The 19345-nt window shown below is 42.1% G+C and overlaps 1 protein-coding gene across 1 annotated transcript in view; it reads left to right on the top strand.

The window, feature by feature from the left end:
- STAB2 (stabilin 2) overlaps window positions 1-19345 on the top strand; it is a 170115-nt gene that overhangs the window by 69893 nt on the left and 80877 nt on the right. The window contains exons 21-26 of the mRNA XM_066356444.1: window positions 719-805; window positions 1931-2042; window positions 4495-4675; window positions 7282-7375; window positions 8581-8739; window positions 18831-18926. Coding sequence (XP_066212541.1) covers window positions 719-805; window positions 1931-2042; window positions 4495-4675; window positions 7282-7375; window positions 8581-8739; window positions 18831-18926 — 729 coding nt within the window. The remainder of the gene's footprint in view (window positions 1-718; window positions 806-1930; window positions 2043-4494; window positions 4676-7281; window positions 7376-8580; window positions 8740-18830; window positions 18927-19345) is intronic.

Raw genomic sequence — 19345 nt, 5'->3', positions numbered from 1 at the left:
CAACAGGTCACCCCCGTCCCTGCATCCACCCCTTTCATGGTGCCTGCCCTCTCATTCTTAAGATAAAGCCCAGGCTCTCATTGCCCCCCCAACACAACCCACCCTCTGTCTCTGGCCTGCCTCTCCCCCTCACTCCCACTGGGCCTTCTCAGCCCTAGACTGCTCTTCCAGAATGCCTTGGGGCTGTCATCTGTCAAGTCTCTATGTCACTGTCACCTCCTCCATCACTACCCAATCCACAGTGGCCTCGCCAGTCTCCCCCGCCTCTACTTCCACCTGCCGCCACTATATTAGGATACTCTGTTTTCCCAGCGCTGACCACACTTGGAAATTCCCCCTTTTTTCTCTTCCTTCTACTCCTCTTCTCTTTCCACTTTTCTGTCTTTCCTTCATCGCCTCCTCCACCTCCTCTTTTTCCTTCTTTTTAATTTGTTGTCCTTCCTAATTAGACAGAACACAGACGCATGAGCACCAGCCTTCACCTGTCTTGTTCACATGGCGTCAGAGCCACGCTGGTCCCACACTCAGCCCTCAGATCTGTGGCAAACAGATCGCTGAGCACCAGCCATGACGTCATCTGCGAAAGAAAAGTTGAGCTCATAATGGGGGCAGGGAGTTAGTGCTGTTTATGATAATAATAGAAGGAAACATAGATCTCCTTTGAAAAACTGGCATTCTGCTTTGGGTTTTAAAGGGGAATACACATTTTGTTTCTCAGATACCAAAGTGCTGCAAGGGCTTCTATGGGACCAACTGTGACCAGTGTCCAGGAGGCTTCTTGACCCCGTGCTCAGGAAATGGACAGGTGAGAAGGACGGTCCTTGGTGCACACTCTGTCATGAATGCTGAGCTTGGCCTTTCTTAAGTCAAAAAATTATTTTTAAAATCATTGAACCAAGAAATGATACAATGGCAGCCACTGTTCCCAGGAAATAAGAATAAAACAGATCAGTTACTGAAAGAACAGGTCGCTGCGTTAGAAGGAATCTTGCCTGGGAAGGGGGTTGAGGGCTGGGTAGCATGATGTCACTTCTAGTCCCTGCTTTTCTTCTGCATGACCCCGGGCACCTCGACAAGGCTCTGTGGACCCTGCTTTCCTCCCAGGGGAGATAGAGGGTTGGCTGAATCCTTAAGGTTCCTTCCAAGACTAAGATTTTTATGATACTTAATAAAAAAAAACAAACCAATCTGGCCAGTGATTGGTTTTTATTAACCTATCTGCAAAACCTAGTGAAATGTCAAGGTCAGATATTAAGCCATTTAGCTTGGAGGCCAGAGCTAAACAAACAAAGGTTAAATAAATAAATATAAATATAAAATAAAAGTAGCTGTGATTCATGTGGGAAAAGCATAGATCTGTGCATATAAGAAATCAACATTTAAAATTAAAATATGCCTCTTTCAAGGGGAAGAAAAAAACTGTACAACCATGAATGGGGACACCTCGCAGGGGAGGAGACAAGGATGACGCTGGGACTGATTAATTACTATAGCCAGGTCGTCAGGAAGCACCTGCACCCAACCCTGATGTGTGCTGATCATTAAAACTCTAACCACGAGAAGGCTGGGGAGGTGGCAGGCAGACATAGTCCCCACTGAAGGGAGAAACAGTGCAGTGTGAGGTCACAGGTCCCAGCAGGTGGGCATCTGGAGAGAGGTGCCGGCTTCGTTCTGGAGGTCAGGGTCTTGTCACACCTGTAAGCATTGTTTGGAGGTTCCCAGTTCACTACTGTAACACTCCCACCTTGAATGACTTCCCTTAATGTTCTAAATCCTAAGCTTGTCACCGAAGCTTCCTACTTGACACCAACATGACTCCACTTTCCACAAAGAGTCATTTCCAGCAAGGTTGAATCTGACGTCAAAGAAGTCAGGACACACTCGAAAGGGTGTTGTCCTGACAGCCCGCGGGGCCTGCCTTTGCTCCCAGTGCGCAGATGGCCTTGGCGGCAATGGCACATGCATTTGCCAGGATGGCTTCCAAGGCTCCCGGTGTCAATTCTGCTCAGATCCCAAGAAATACGGACCTCGGTGTGACAAAAGTAAGTGGCACTTCCAGGGCTCCCCTCTGCGCCTCAGCCAGGATCCCTGCTGCTCTGCAGCAAGCCGCCAGTGCAGGCCTGGTGCTCTGTGCCCCTTTGCTTGGTGAGTGCCCTCATCACAGGGCATTTCTCAGGCACTTTGTCCTGAAGCGGTAGCACGTACCAGACTGTGGGCCCCACCCACAGTTTCTGAGACGGTGGACCTGGGGTGGTGTGTGGGGATCTGCGTTTCCAATCAGTTCCGTGGAACGGCTGAACACTGCTGGTCCGAGAACCACACTTTCAAAACCAGCCTCTTAAGGTTTCTCCAGCTGCCCCACCCCCATGCCTGAAGTGACAGTGGGTTCTGTATCAAGAAACACACTGGCCCCCTGCCTTTCAAACAGTCTGTTTCCATCAGCTCCTCCCTTTGCAAAATTGCGACCTTAGCCAAGTTCCTACACCTCTCTAGGGCTCAGTTTCCTTGTCTATAAAATGGGGATAATTATACTAACTACTCTGTATGGTCAGTATAAGTTCTAAATGAAAGTACTTACCTTAAAACAATGCCTAGCACAGAGTACACACTACAAATATGCTAGTTATTATTATCTGTTATTTTTGCTACCATTGTTACTATTCTCAGTTCAGTGACATAAATGTCAAGAAGCTTATAGAAAATGTAGAAAGTTTCATAATAGACAATGATTAAACTGCAGTTATATAATATTAGAAATGTGTTTATGTTCTTTAAAATGACATTATGTGTATATTTATGTCTATAATATGTATCTTTTTAGATACTTCTAAGCTAAGACTAAAATGTAACAAGAATAAAGGGAATGGATCAGAGATAAATGTGAAGTCAAACCCAACTGCAGTGAAATGTCCACTGTGCTACTTACTGGCCCTGTAATCTTAGAAAATGTCTGTTCCTGATCCTCAATTTTCCCATCAATAAACTGAAGATAATAATGGTACCCACTTCACAGGTCACTGATTAACTCAGATCATAATTTAGGGCTCCAGCACAGAGTTTGCCCCTGGCAAACAAACCATAAATGGAACCATTCTTATTACTGTTACCAGCTTCACTCATTGGTTACAAAACGCATAACCCTTCGCTCTCCCTGTTCTGATCGTCACGCCATCTCTTCCAACGGACCAGAAGCCAGAGCACGACAGTCAGGGCTGCTGATTCCTGTCCAGGGAATAGGGTTTATTCCAAAGCCTGCTCAGGTTGGCATTTTTACAAGGCTTGCAGGGCAGGCTGCCAAGGTGGGGCAGGGGCACTGGGCTTCCTGCTTGAACGCCTCTATCTCGAGTGGGGGGCTGGCTGCACACCGTCTTAGGCAGGGGAGCCTCCTTTCTGGGGTCCTTGCAAATTAAGCCCTGACTTGCTTACAAGTTTATGAAAAGTCTTTTTTGTTTTCAATCCTGCCACACTTTTCCAGCGCCCTTACTCTGTTTCTCTTCTCTTCCCTGAGTGTTGGCTCCAACTACCCACACAAATATCTCTCCCATCACTCCCTTCTGGGCAAAAGCACAGGTATCTTCATTTCTGCCCAATCCCGAGTCCCCAAATCCTAGTCACCTGCCTTTGAGAGTCATTCACTCCCATATGCACAGGGTCTGATGAGCTGGCTCACGTTGCAACTTTCACATACTTATCACCAAAAGCAAAATAAGCAGCTGATGTTTAAAATGACAACAGGCACGTGGAAATGCCAGTGGATATATGGACCTATTGTGTTTCCACGTGGTCATTAATAGAAATGGACTTTGAAAGCCTAAGTTCAACTCCATACTTGGGAACTGAGCAGCCAGTTAGGCAATTTGCTTCACTGCTCTGGGCTTTAGTTTTCTGGCCTGGAAAATAGGAATGATAAAAGTACCTACCTCCTGAGGCTAGTGACTCTTAATGAAATCATGCAGGTTAAATGCTGGCCCAATGCCCTGACCAAGGCCAGTTTGCAACTGGGCCATTGCTGCCATTGGTTTGCTGTGACAGAGAGGGAAGAAGAAATATGTAAGCTAGCATCAGAGGTTATGCCAGCATGAGAAATCACTTCTACTTATTCCAAAATGCCTTCACGAAAAGGCAAGACATTCCCAGATTAAACTCTTCATCTACAAGGTAAATGAAAATTGGGTTCCTTGCCTGCTTTCATGCCATCACAACCCTCCCTGGGCCTCACCACACCCCACATACATACATATAAAGCAGCCCTGAGTCCCAGTTTTCTCACCCTCGATGGGACAGTCAGCCTCACCAAGAGCTGTCCCAAGCACACTGAGAAACACTTGAGACCCTAAGAAATAACACCCAGAGGCTTCCGCTGCTCGACCCCAGATTCTGCTCTGACAGGAGTGAGTAGGGGGTGAGGGGAGGTGGTCCTTATCCTCCATGACACATGTGCCCAAGGCTAAGCTTGTCCCCAAGCCCTGAACGTCCTTCTTCCTTCTCTTGCAGAATGTCTGTGCATTTACGGAACGTGTGATAACCAGGTGGACAGCGACGGGGCCTGTGTCGCCGGCACGTGCAGAGGAGGTTCCGCGGGGAGATTCTGCCACAAGCAGACCTCAGCCTGTGGGCCCTACATGCAGTTCTGTCACATCCACGCCACCTGTGAATACAGCAATGGGACAGCCAGGTAGGTCTGGGGGCACGCGGACCATCCTTAACGGCCTGTGGTAATTGTTGCCTATAGGCAGACCTAACCCATATACTAGGGCCTGTTTTCTCCAATTGCCAGTGTGGCTTTTGTGGAGAAAACCTCAGGCTGAGGTGGGTTTGAATTGCTGCACTCCTTTGAACGTTACTAGCTGTGTGACCTTGGGCAAGTTACTTAACCTCTCTGAGCCTCACTTCCCTCATTAGTACAATAAGAGTGATGCTACCTAACTACTCAGGCAGTTGTGAAGATTGTAAGTGCACCCAGCACCATGGCATAGCACCTCATAGATGTTTTGTCATGAAAACTATAATTATCATCATCACTCATGTGAAGGAAATTAAGATTTGTCCACCAACTCTCCAACCCTTTAAAAACACCTTTACTTCCTAAAGTTAATAATAACTCTCCTGTTAAAGGCATCTTACAGGAAATTGGGTCTTTGGTCATTGGATCATCATTTTTTTTTTCCTTCATGTTAACATATTCACTGGACTTGCAGAAAAAAATTTCCTTTCCAGGCATATTTGGTTCAGAGTCAGTAATCACTCCCAAAATATCCAGGAAATGCAGAGAATGTATGGATTCTTGGCCTTATTTTTACAGCACTTGTCTTCATTTGTAATCACATAGTTACATGCTTACCTGTTTACTCTATAACCCCCACTAGAACATAGGCAGCATGGGCCAGAGACTGTCTTCTCTCCTCCACAGTTTACAATAGCAGTGCATCTTGCTAGGAGTTAGGAGATATAGCAATGCATAAGGCAAAAATCTCAAGTAATCAAAACTACCCTTAAAACCTCTTAACTCTAAAAAAGCTGTGGTACATATATACACAATGAAATACTACATGGCCGTGAAAAAGAAAGAAATCTTACCTTTTGCGATGGCATGGATAGCCCTGGAGATTATTATGCTAAGTGAAATAAGCCAGGCAGAGAAAGACAAATATCATATGATCTCACTTATATGTGGAACCTAATGAACAAAGTGAACTGAGAAACGATATAGAGGCAGAGGCAGGGTCACAGGGAGCAGAGGGACAGCTGTCAGAGGGAAGGGGGATGGGAGGATGGGATCAGAGACAGTGAAGGGATTCGTGAAATTATATACATAACATCAGAGGGAAGGGGGAAAGGAGTCAGGGGGAGGGGGGGCAAAAGAGGGGTATAGGGGGTATGTTGTTTGGGGGTGAGGGTGTTATATTGAGTGGGACACTTGAATCCATGTTAACACAATAGATTTAAAATTTTAATAATAAAAAAATTCTTAACTACCTCATAAAGGACTATCTGATGTAGGTCTGTATATGCTATGTATACAAGTAAGTCAGTGTTGGAACAGGTCAAGCTAGGTCTTCATTTGGGCACCAGATAAAATATTTAGTTCCTCTAGGGGCCTTGCTATATAAAAAATATTATTTTTGGACCTGGCCGGTTGGCTGAGTAGTAGAGCGTCGGCCTGGCGTGCGGGGGACCCGGGTTCGATTCCTGGCCAGGGCACATAGGAGAAGCGCCCATTTGCTTCTCCACCCCCACCCCCTCCTTCCTCTCTGTCTCTCTCTTCCCCTCCGGCAGCCAAGGCTCCATTGGAGCAAAGATGGCCCGGGCGCTGGGGATGGCTCTTTGGCCTCTGCCCCAGGCGCTAGAGTGGCTCTGGTTGCAGCAGAGCGACGCCCCAGAGGGGCAGAGCATCGCCCCCTGGTGGGCAGAGCGTCGCCCCTGGTGGGCGTGCCGGGTGGATCCCGGTCGGGCGCATGCGGGAGTCTGTCTGACTGTCTCTCCCCGTTTCCAGCTTCAGAAAAAATACAAAAAAAAAATAATATATATATATATATATATATTATTTTTATTTTTTGTGAAGCACACAATTTGCAATAGGAACATGGGAGTATGACAGAACCGCATGGTGTCCCAGCACTCATAATAGGACCCTCGATGAATATTGGTTGAACCAACAGCCCTGTGTTTAATAGTGAGAGAATCATGGTAGAACATTTTGAGAGGAGTGTCTGAGAGACTCAGGGGTCAGGAAACTATTTCAACTCACAAATGAGGCACCTGAGAATGTTGTGTTTGGGGGAGGAGGAACCTGAGGGACTAGAAAAGGAGGAGAGGGGAGGTCTCACATGACTGTCATTTTCACATAGAAGAGAGGGTAGAGTTGTTGCCTCCTAAACCAGAGATAATAACTAGAATTATAAAGAGGCAAATTCCAGCCCAGGATGGGCAGAAAATCTGCCAGCTGTTGAGCCTCATAGATGCAGGTGCCCTGCTAAACGCTCCTTGTGCATTAGCTCACTTAACCTTCACCCTAAGAGGGGAGCAGTGTGATTAGACCCATTTTCCAGATGAGGAAACAAAGTTTCCCAGAGGTGAAGGGACTCGCCCAGGGTCACATGACTGCTGAGAGGTAGGGCCTGCTTCCCCCCCTGGGTCTGTCTGACTGCAGACCCCGGAAAGTACCCATGACCACCTTGGTGCACCCAGGTCAAGCCCCAAACCCCTGGATGGTGGGCCATCTTCTGGGTGGTTGGTGCTTATATTCCTGGGGCTGATTCTGTGCCCTCCTCTTCTGGGCAGCTGCGTTTGCAAAGCCGGATATGAAGGGGATGGAAGCCTCTGCTCAGAGATGGACCCTTGTGTGGGATTAACCCCAGGAGGCTGCAGCCGCAATGTGAGTTTTGGGTTTTTTATTTCTAAAGTGCCTGTTTTTAAGGAAATCCTGAGGGAAGGCCTTCCAAAAAGCAGGATCTGATGGCTTCTCATCGCATGAAGCACGTCTGTTTGAACATTGCATTTTAAAGACAGGTTGGGTACCTTCTGTGAGGTTCCACTTCCCAAAACCACATGGGCAGGGGCTTTGGGCTCTTAAAGACACAGCCTGAGAGTCAGACATTGAGATCATCGGTATTAGACTCTTGATTCAGATGCTACAGCTTCCAAGCAACTTTACTGTGTGCAATCTTACTGGCTCCTCCCACCAACCCAATGAAGAAGATTTTGTTATCCCCATCTTACTAATTAGGAAACTGAAGCTTGGGGACATTAAGAGACTTGCCCTAAGTTCTGTTATTGTCAGGGTGTAGCCAACCCCAGCATTGCTTTCACTAATACCTTTTGAACACTGCCGCTACCATGTGGCTCTTGTCACCTTCATCACTCACCCACAGTTTAGTAACTGGTCTCCCTGCAGCCTCTCTTAGCTACCCACAGTACATTCACTGTTCACCCACAACCAGAGTGGCTTGAAGTCGGCCAGATCATATTTTCTCCCATGCTGAAAACCCCTCAGTAACTCCCTCGGGCTCGAAGGAAGAAATCAGACACAAACACCTTGCCCCAGCCCATGAGACTGCCCTTGGGCTAGTCCCACCCATTCAGACAGCCTCGTCTCAACAACTTGCCTTGCACCTCTCCCCCTCTCCCCATGTCCTTTGACCTCCTGGTGTGGTCGTCCTAAGAAAAAGTACAGTGATTTGGAGCTTGGGCTTCGGCATCATATAGACCTGGCTTTATGCCTCTTTGTACCTATGTGACTGTGGACAAGTTCCTCCAAGCCTCAGTTTTCTTACTTGCTATGACAATACCTTCCTCAAGATAGTGGCTCACACCTACAAAATATTAAGAAGAGTTTCTGCCTCAATAAAATGAAAGTGATGGTAGTGGTGGCCGTTAGCTGGCCAGTTCCAACCAGTTGTGCTCTTCAAACTATCTCATCACTTCCATGGATGTCAAGGCAAATGTGTGCTTTAATCATTCCCACTAAACTCCATGCAAATGTGCGTTTCTAGAATGCACCTCTGAAAATCCTTTTTTGCTTTCAGAATCATGTAGCTGGACTGAGGTTTCTGAAGTTTTGTTCCCCCTATCCTCATGCAGGCAGAATGCATCAAAACTGGCGTGGGGACCCACACCTGCGTGTGCCAGCAGGGATGGACCGGGGATGGAAGAGATTGCTCAGAGATCAACAACTGCCTGTTGCCCAGCGCTGGTGGCTGCCATGACAATGCAACCTGTCTGCATGTGGGCCCCGGGCAGGTAGGTGTTCTGGGGCAGAGGGCAGAGGAAACAGGGTCCCTGCAATGTTTGTGTTTTTTCTAGATGTAGAAGTGCCTCTGGAAATGACCAATCCGTTCCCTGTTTCCACAAACTCGGTTTTGAGTGGTTTGTTTGTTTGTTTGTTTGTTTGTTTTAAGATTTCACATATAAGTATATCATACAGTATTTGTCTTTTTTTTAGAATGGTTATTATTTTTTAATTAATTTTAATTAATTGTGTTATCATGGATTCAAGTGTCCCACTCAATATAACACCCTCACCCCCCCAACCACATGTCCCCCATTACACCTCCTTTGTCCCCCTCCCCTTAACTCCCTCTCCCCTTACCTCTGGGATTTGCTGTTTTGTTATCTGTATCTAATGTTATGTATATATAATTTCACTAATGCCTTTGCCTTCTCTAATTCCATCCCCTCCTCCCCCTTCCCTCTGACAGCTGTTTCTCTGCTCCCTGTGACCCCACCTCTGCCTCTATTCTGTTCCTCAGTTTACTTTGTTCATTAAATTCCACATATAAGTGAAATCATGTGATATTTGTCCTTCTCTGCCTGGCTTATTTCACTTAGCATAATGATCTCCAGGTCCATCCATGTCATCGCAAAAGTTAAGATCTTCTTTTTCATGGCCATGTAGTATTTTATTGTGTATATGTACCACTGCTTTTTAATCCACTTGTCCACTGATGAACACTTGGGCTGTATCCAGATCTTGGCTACTGTTAACAATGCTGCAATAAACATGGGGGTGAGTATCATTTTTTGAATCAGTGATTTGGTACTCTTAGGATATATTCCTAAAAGTGGAATAGCTGGGTCAAAAGGCAGTTCCATTTTTAATTTTTTGAGGAAACTCCATACAGTTCTCCACAGAGGCTGCACCAGTCTGCATTCCCACCAGCAGTGCAGGAGGGTTCCCTTTTCTCCACACCCTCCCCAGCACTGATTGTGTGTTGATTTGTTAATGAGCACCATTCTGGCATGTGAGGTCGAATCTCATTGTGGTTTTAATTTGCATTTCTCTGATGACTCACTAGTCACTGAACATTTTTTTCATATGCCTATTAGTCATCTGTATGTCCTCTATGGAGAAGTGTGTATTCAGTTCCTCTGCACATTTTTAATTGGATTGTTTACCTTTCTGATGTTGAATTTTAGAAGTTCTTTATACATTGTGGGTATTAACCCCTTACCAGATGTATTGACGAATATGTTCTCCCATTGCATGGGCTGTCTTTTTATTTTGTTAATGTTGTCTTTTGTTGCAAAAAGGCCTTTTAGTTTCATATAGTCCCATTTGTTTATTTTATCCTTTATTTCACTTGCCTGTGGCGATAAATCAGCAAAAATATTGCTACAAGAGATATCAGAGAGTTTACTGCCTATGTCTTCTTGCAAGGTGTTTACGGTTTCACGACTTACATTTAAGTCTTTTGTCCATTTCGAGGTTATTTTTGTGAATGGTGTAAGTTGGTGGTCTAGTTTTACTTTTTTGCATGTACCTGTCCAATTTTCCAAAACGATTTTTAAAGAGACTGTCTTTACTCCATTGTATGCTCTTACCTCCTTTGTCAATTATCAATTGATCATAAAAGCATGGGTTTATTTCTAGGTTCTCTGTTCTGTTCCATAGATCAATATGCCTGTTCTTATGCCAGTACCAAGCTGTTTTGAGTACAGTGGCCTTGTAGTATAACTTGATATCAAGAAATGTAATACCTCCCACTTTATTCTTCTTTTTCAAGATTGCTGAGGCTATTTGTGTTCTCTTTTGGTTCTATATATATTTTTGAAATATTTGTTCTATATCTTTGAAGGATGTAATTGGTACTTTAATAGGAATTACATTGAATCTATAGATTGCTGTGGGTAGTATAGACATTTTAATGATGTTCATTCTTCCTATCCATGAACATGGTATATGCTTCCACTTGTTTGTATCTTCCTTGATTTCTTCTTTTAATGTCTTATAATTTTCTGAGTATATAAAAGTCTTTTACCTCCTTGATTAAATTTACTCCTAGGTTTCTTATTTTTTTGTTGCAATAGTGAAAGGGATTGTTTCCTTAATTTCTCTTTCTGACAGTTTATTATTGGTGTATAAAAAATTCCACTGATTTCTGAGTATTAATTTTATATCCTCCCTCCTTGCTGAATTCATTTATCAGGTCTAGTAGTTTTTTAACTGAGACTTTAGGGTTTTCTGTGTACAGTATAATGTCATCAGCAAATAATGATAGTTTTACTTCTTTTCCAATTTGGATGTCTTTTATTTCTTCTTCTTATCTGATTGCTGTGGCTAGGACTTCCATAACTATATTAATAAGAGTGGTCTAAGGGGCACTCCTGCCTTGTTTCTGATCTTAAAGGGACTACTTTTAATTTTGCCCATTGAGGATAGTGTTGGCTGTCGGTTTGTCATAGATGGCCTTTATCATGTTGAAGTATTTTCTCTGTATTGCCACTTTGCTCAGAGTTTTGATCATAAATGGGTGCTGGATTTATCAAATGCTTTTTCTGCATCTATGATATAATCATGTGATTTTTATCCTTCCTTTTGTTTATGTGATGAATCACATTTATTGATTTGAAAATGTTATACCAGCCTTGCCTCCCCAGAATAAATTCCATTTGATCATGATGTATGATCTTTTTGATGTATTGCTGGAACTGCTTTGCTAATATTTTGTTGAGAATTTTAGCATCTATGTTCATCAGGAATATTGACCTATAGTTTTTTTCTTTGTAATATCTTTACCTGGTTTTGGAATGAGGATAATGTTTGTCCCATAAAAGGAGTTTGGAAGTCTTCCCTCCTCTTGAATTCTTTGAAATAGCTTGAGAAGGATAGGTGTTAGTTCTTCTTTGAATGTTTGGTAAAATTTGCCTGTAAAGCCATCCAGTCCAGGACTTTTGTTTGCTGGGAGTTTTTTGATAACTGTTTCAATTTCATTGTTGTAATCAGTCTGTTTAGGTGTTCTGATTCTTCCAGATTGAGTTTTGGAAGACTGTATGTTTCTAGAAATGTATACATTTCACCTAGGTTGTCCAATTTTTTGACATGTAGATCCTCATAGTATTTTCTTACAATCCTTTGTATTTTTGCAGTGTCAGTTGTTACTTCTCCATTTTCATTTCTAATTTGATTTATTTTGAGTTCTCTCTCTTTTTTCCTTGATTGTCTGGTTAAAGGTTTGCCAATCTTGTTTACCTTTTCAAAGAACGAGCTCTTGTTTTCATTGATCTTTGGTATTGTTTTTTATCCTCTATGTCATTATTTCTGCTCTGATCTCTATTATTTCCTTCTTTCTACTTCCTCTGGGATTTATTTGTTGTTCTTTCCCTATTTCTTTTAGATGCAGGGTTAAGTTGTTTATTTGAGCTTTTTCTTGCTTCTTAAGGTACACCTGTAATGCTATGAACTTTAGCATTTGCTGTGTCCCATAGATTTTGAGTTGTTTTACGTCATTTTCATTTATTTCAAGAAAATTTTTTATTTCTTCCTTGTTCTCATTGTTAACCCATTTGTTATTTAGTAACATGCTATTTAGCCTCCAAGTGTTTGAATGTCTTTCAGTTTTTCTATTATAGTTGATTTCTAGTTTCATGTCATTGTGATCAGAGAAGATGCTTCATATGATTTTAATCTTCTTAAATTTATTGAAATTTGTTGTATCCTAACATGTGGTCTATCCTAAAGACTGTACCATGAGCACTTGAAAAGAATGTACAGTCAGTCATCTCTCATGATATCGTGGTTCACTTTTCGCAGTCTCACTATATCGCAGATTTTTAAATTGTATATATCTAATTTTGTATCATAAATTTTTTACTATATTGTGGGATTTTGCAGTATATAGGTATTTTTATATATTTATTATTTTAATTATTTTTGCAGTAAAATAAGCAAGATAAGTGTGGGAAAAGTTAATAACAGTGTGGGATAGGATGGTAAAGTATGGGGAGGGTTTATAGAGCCTTAAAATATATATAAATAATAAAATAAATATAAGGTCGCTGCTTTATGGCTTTTTGCCTATCACGGAGGGGGGGTCTAGAACCTAACCCCCACAATAGACAAGGGACCATTATATATTCTACTGCCTTAGGGTGAAAGGTTCTGAAGATATCAGTTAAATCCAGTTGATCTAGTGTGTCATTTAAGGCCACTGTTTCTTTGTTAATTTTCTTTCTGGAAGATTTATTCATTATTGTTAGTGGGGTATTAAAATCCCCTACTATTATAGTATTGTTGTCAATCTTGCCCTTTATGGACATCAAAATCTGCTTTATATATTTAGGTGCTTTTATATTAGGTGCATAAATATTTACAATGGTTATATCTTCCTGTTGGATCGCTCCCTTTATCATTATGTAGTGACCTTATTATCCCTTACTATAGCCTTTGTTTTAAAGGCTATTTTGTCAGATATAAGTATTACTACCCCAGCTGTTCTTTCATTTCCATTTGCATGAAATACTTTTTTCCATCCCTTCACTTTCAGTCTATGTGTATCTTTTGTTCTGAGGTGGGTCTCTTGTAAACAGCATATGTATGGGTCCTGTTTTCTTATCCATGCTGCTACCCTGTGTTTTTGACGGGAACATTTAATCCATTTACATTTAAGGTTATTATTGATATGTACTTATTTATTGCCATTTTATTCTTTAAATCTACAATCCTCTTTCTTTCAATTTTTTTTTCTCTTGGTCTTTTTATAGAAGGCCCCTTAACATTTCTTGCAGTACTGGATTGGTTGTAATAAATTCCTTGAATCTTTTTCTGTCTGGGAAGCTTTTTATTTCTTTTTCAATTTTGAATGATAGCCTTACTGAATAAAGTAGTCTTGGTTGTAGGCTCTTGTTCTGCATTACTTTGAATATTTCTTGCCAATACCTTCTTGTTTCAAGTGTTTCTTTTGAGAAGCCAGTTGTCATCCTATGGTGGCTCCTCTGTAAGTAATTGTCTGCTTTTCTCTTGTGGCTTTTAGTATTTCTTTATCTCTTAACTTTGGGACTTTAATTATGATGTATCTTGGTGTAGACCTCCTTGGGTTCGTCTTTAATGGGATTCTCTGTGCTTCTTAAACTTGTGTGACTTTTTTCTTCATTAATTTAGGGAAATATTCTGTTATGATTTCTTCAGACAGGTTCTCTATCCTTTATTCTTTCTCTTCTCCTTCAGGAACCCCTATGATGTGGATGTTGTTTCTCTTCATGTTGTCACAGAGCTCTCTTAGAGTTTCCTCAGTCTTTTTGAGTCTCTTTTCTTTTTGCTGTTCTGCTTCTGTTTTTTCATTTATCTTGTCCTCTAAATTGCTGATTCAGTCCTCTGCTTCATCCAGCCTGCTGTTGATTCCTTCTAGTATAGTCTTAATTTCTGATATTGTATTTGTTATTTCTGACTGGTTCTTTTTTATGATTCAATGTCATTTTTGATGCTTGCTATCTCTTTATTTAGGTTCTCATTATGACCATCTATTGGTGCTCTAAGATCCTTGAGCATCCTAAAAATCATTATTTTAAATCTGTGTCTGGTAGTTTGATTACTACCATTTTATTTAGTTTTTTTCTGGGAATTTCTCTTGTTGATTCATTTGGGTCATATTTCTTTGTCTCCCATTTTTTCTGTGCATTAGGTATCACTGTCTGACTTTGAAATTTGTTGTGGTGTCTTTATGAGGAAGGTGGGCTCAGTGGTACTGACCTCCAGGTCAGCTGATTTCCTTGCTCTAGGAATGCTTCTTGGGGGTAGTATTTTTTCTCCTGTTGTATGTGAGTATTGAATGCAGGTGGTCCTTTCATGAGTATGATTATCCCTTCAGGTTGGCTGGCTTTAAGCGTCAACCTCGATGATGTGTATTAGACACTGTACAGTTTCTGTCCTGTTGGGTGTATTTATTCTACACAGTGTCTGGTGCCTCCTGGACTCCTCCTTTATATGTGCTGCTTATGTAGTTAGCTAAGTCTAGGGTTGGTGCTGTCTGCCACCCACATCTGGTTGTGTTGGTTCTAGGTCTTCTTAGGTTGTCATCAGCCATTGTTTGTAATCTGCCATGGGCTACCTGTTGGTAGCTACTGCTCTGTTCACTGTTTGTGTCTGCATTTTTTTTTTTGGCCTGGGTAGTGTGGGTGGGGCCAACCTGTGTATAAGGATCAACTTCCTCCTGCTTAAAGATGACAGCAGGTCCATAAAAGCCCCAAGCTCTATAAGATTTGCCTTTACTTTTCAGCTCCTCTACCTTCTCTTGCCTGGTCTTCCCACAGAGTCTTCTGTAGAAAGACTGTAGTGTGGGCTCAGACTGGCCTTACCCAACCAATCCCTCTACAAGTTGCAAGTTTGGTGGGTTAGGGCAGCTGATGCTGAGAATACAACATTAGTGGGACCCCCCTACTTCAGGGGTCTCTTGGTCAAGAGCTCAGTATGGGGAATGTGGCCCCTACTCCAGAGCGTAATCCTTTAGCCACTGCTAGATATTCAAATTTTTTTTCTCCCCAACAAGGTGAGCAGCAGGTTCAAATTGAGTGTGGCCGACAGTCCCCTCTGCAGAAGTTCTTTCATCTGGTGAGACCCTGGTTTCAGGGAGGAAGACTGAGAGAGTCCTCTCCTGCGGCTGACTGTGCCTCTTCCAAAGGTGGCTAAGCCCCTTGACCAGACCCAACAATAGGCTCACAGGGACCCATACTTTAAATGTCCATGTTCCAAGCCTCTCTCCCTTCCCCGTGTGGAATCTAGCCCAACAGGACAGGACAGAATATCCAGCACCTGGCTGGCTGACTGTGAAGTTTCACCTTATCCAATGCACTTGAGCCACTGTGCAAATGCTGATCACATTAAGCAGAACTTACCTCAGCTGGTCCAGGTATGAGCAGCCCTTCCTTAGAATACCCCAATAGCAAGGGTTGTTAGGTCCTGAACTGATGCTTTCTGCAGCTGGCCACACTGGGTGTGCCATTCCTGGGCTTCCCTGGAGGGAACCCAGCACAAACCCAGTCATTGGGAGACACTGCCCATGACTGGCCTTCAGCAACCTTCTTGGAGCTACAAGCAATCCAGAGGTTGTGGCTGCCTCTACTGAACTCAGGTGCACATGGAAATACCAAACTTCACACCTAGGCTGGCTTTTACCCACACTGGGCCTGGAAAAAGGTCTGCTTAAAAGGCCAAAGTTCCCTGAGTACTGCCTCCTGCAGCCTCTGTCTGCTGGCTGCTTATTGGGCTTGGCCACAGAAAAACAAACAAACAAAAAAAAAACTTCTGGTAGAGTCTAGAGCAGGGGTAGTCAACCTTTTTATACCTACTGCCCACTTTTGTATCTCTGTTAGTAGTAAAATTTTCTAACCACCCACCGGTTCCATAGCAATGGTGATTTATAAAGTAGGGAAGTAACTTTACTTTATAAAATTTATAAAGCAGAGTTACAACAAGTTAAAGCACATAATAATAATTACTTACCAAGTACTTTATGTTGGATTTTCGCTTAGTTTGGCAGAATAAATCTTTATAAAACAACTTACTATAGTTAAATCTATCTTTTTATTTATACTTTGGTATATTATATTTGGCTCTAGGCTGGGGCTCTGGGCCTGGGGCTTAGGTCCCTCCCCTCTCAGGGTGAACCTCCCACAGTGAGAGTCCCTCCAGATCCTCAGCCACCACTCGCACATGGAAGCAAGGCAGCCCTTTTCACATCTCCGCCCGTCCTACCAGTCTCAGTGTGGCTTCTTCTGTGATCCTTGGTTATAGACTCCTCTTCATTTAATCCAAAGTTGTTTTTTCAAGATTATTGTTCTTAAATTAAGTTGTAATCCAGTTTGGTGCTGGGAGGTAGCAGCAGTTGGAATGTCCACGTACTCCATCACCATCTTGGAATACAGAATCTTATTTGTCTTTCTTTTTTTTTTATTAATAAATAAATTTTTATTTTAATGGGGTGACATCAATAAATCAGGGTACATATATTCAAAGAAAACATGTCCAGGTTATCTTGTCATTCAATTCTGTTGCATAGAATCTTATTTGTCTTTCTTTATCTCATTTCATTTAGCATAATGCCCTCAAGGTTTATCCATGTTGTCACAAATGGCAAGATTTCATTTCTTTTTATGGTTGAATAATATTCCATTGTGTGCATGTCTGTGTGTGTATGTGGTATCACATTTTTTTTATTCATACATCTGTCAGTGGACACTTAGGTTGTTTCAATATCTTGACAATTGTAAATAAAACTGCAGTGAACATGAGCATGCACATAACTTTTCAAGTTAGTGTTTTGTTTTCTTCAGATAAATACCCAGAAGTGGAATTGCTGTATCATATAGTTCTAATTTTTTATATCTTCCATACTGTTTTTCATAGTGGCTGCCCCAGTTTACATTCTCATCAGCAGAGCTCATCCTCACCAACACTTATTATTTCATGTCTTTTTAATGATAGCCATTCTAACTGGTGTGGGGTAATCTATCACTGTGGTTTTGATTTGCATTTTCCTGATGATTAGTGTTGTTGAACATCTTTAGATGTGCCTGTTGGCTATCTCTGTGTCTTCTTTGAAAAAATATCTATTCAGATTGCTCAGTGTTTTTGCTATGGAGTTGTGTGAGTTCTTTATACTTTTTATATTAATCCCTTATCAGAAATGATTTGCAAATATTTCTTTCTATTTAGTAGGTTGCTTTTTCATTTTGTTGATAGTTTCCTTTGCTGTGTAGAAAGTTTTTAGTTTGATGTTGTCACACTTGTTTATCTTGCTTTTGTTGCCACATAGGTACTATTATTAGTCCATCTTATAACAGATGCACAGAGAGGATGAATACTTTGCTCACATCACACAGAAGATAAATCACAGCGTGAGATTCACAGCCAAACAGTCCAACTCCAGAGCTGCCTTCTTAGTCACCACCCTTGACCACATTTCCTATTTCTGTAGACTACAGTTTGTTGATCACTTTCACTTAGCCTCACTTAAGGGAGACTGAGGCAGAAAAAGCTACTGTCTAGGAATTAATCCAGTCCAGGAGAGGTGATGACAACAGTACTAGGATTGCAGCCATGGACAAGTACTAACCATAGAAGAGCTCACTGCAGTCATTTGTCTCGCCAAGCATTTGGCAAACAATTGAATTGTTGACTCACCTGAGTTGCCAGGTTGTATTTGAGAAAGAAAGAAAAATTCTCAGTATCTGTGTTAGTTTTCTAAGGCTACCATAACAAAGTGTCACTAAGTGGGTGGCATTGAACAACAAAACTGTACTGAATCACATGTCTGAAGGCTAGAAGTTCAAGGTCAAGGTATCAGCAAGTTTGGTTCCTTGTAAGGGCCACAAAGTAAAACTGTCCCATGCCTCTCTCCCAGCTCTGGTGGTTTGCTGGCCATCTTTGGTGTTCCTTGGCTTATACATGTGTCACCATGGTCTCTGTCTTCATGTCCACATGTCTTTCTCCCTTTGTGCATGTCTGTGTACAAATCTCTCCTTTTTCATGAGGACACCAGTCATGTTGGATTAGGGACTGACCCTACTCCGGTCTGACCTCATTTTAACTGAACTAATTACATAATAACAAACCTATTTCCAAATAAGGTCACAATCTGAGGTACTGGTTGTTCATGTAGAAGTGGCACCTTACTCTGAATTCACCTGCTCAGAGGCAATGCATATCTTAAATTACATAAAGTGCCTTCTAGCCTTGCAGGGGGCCTGGGCATGGATCTCCACCAAGTGGATGCCTCATGGCTCACATCATCTTTCCCTCTTAGATGGTAGGTTCAATTTTTCCAATGTGATGCTCTTTACAGTCTAAGTTCTCTGAGACTCTCCATATGGCCCTTCTGGGATAATAAATTCAAAATGAAGTCACCAAGAAACTATCAGATTGAGAAATTTATTGTGGAATGTGGACAGCCAATGGCTCTGGAATCTGAAATTTAACAAACAAAAGACATCAATATTGTTCTCTAGGAAGGCCAAACAGCTATGGTTTCCATAGTTCATTTGTCAGCACCACGAAAGGGCATGACACGGAAGGCAGTTGTTTTCCAGGCCCCCCTTTAACTCTGTTCCTGGGATTACAGAATGAGTGTGAGTGCAAGAAAGGCTTCCGAGGCAATGGGATTGAATGTGAACCCATAACTTCATGCTTGGAACAAACTGGGAAATGCCACCCACTGGTGAGTTTCTTGATTTCTTTTATACTTACTAAAACAATGACTTGAGGAAGAAAGTTAAGTTATTTCTTATCTGAGCGTAGAAATGGGAGCAAAATCTCTCTTATTCCTGAAGGGTGTCTCTAAACAGAATGGAAGTAGTTACTGTAACTTTGATTCCATTCCAAAGCTTGAAAGAACCAACGTATGATTGCCAGGTAAAATATAGAACTCCCAGTTAAATCTCAATTGCAGATACACACTGAGTCTTTTTCCAGCACAGGTATGCCTCCACATATTGCATGAGACAGACTTATACTGAAGCACATTTGTTTGTCTGAAATTCAGGTTAGCAGTGTGTCCTGTGTTTTTACTTGCTCTAGCTGGCAGGAATGGAAAAACCTCAACGGTGATTAAGTAAGAGCTGTGTCGCACGTGCAGCC

This window comes from Saccopteryx leptura, chromosome 1 (assembly GCF_036850995.1).
Source record: "Saccopteryx leptura isolate mSacLep1 chromosome 1, mSacLep1_pri_phased_curated, whole genome shotgun sequence".
NCBI classification, from domain to species: domain Eukaryota; kingdom Metazoa; phylum Chordata; class Mammalia; order Chiroptera; family Emballonuridae; genus Saccopteryx; species Saccopteryx leptura.
The sequence above is the reverse complement of the archived record's forward strand: the minus strand, read 5'-3'. Positions and strand labels throughout refer to the sequence as shown.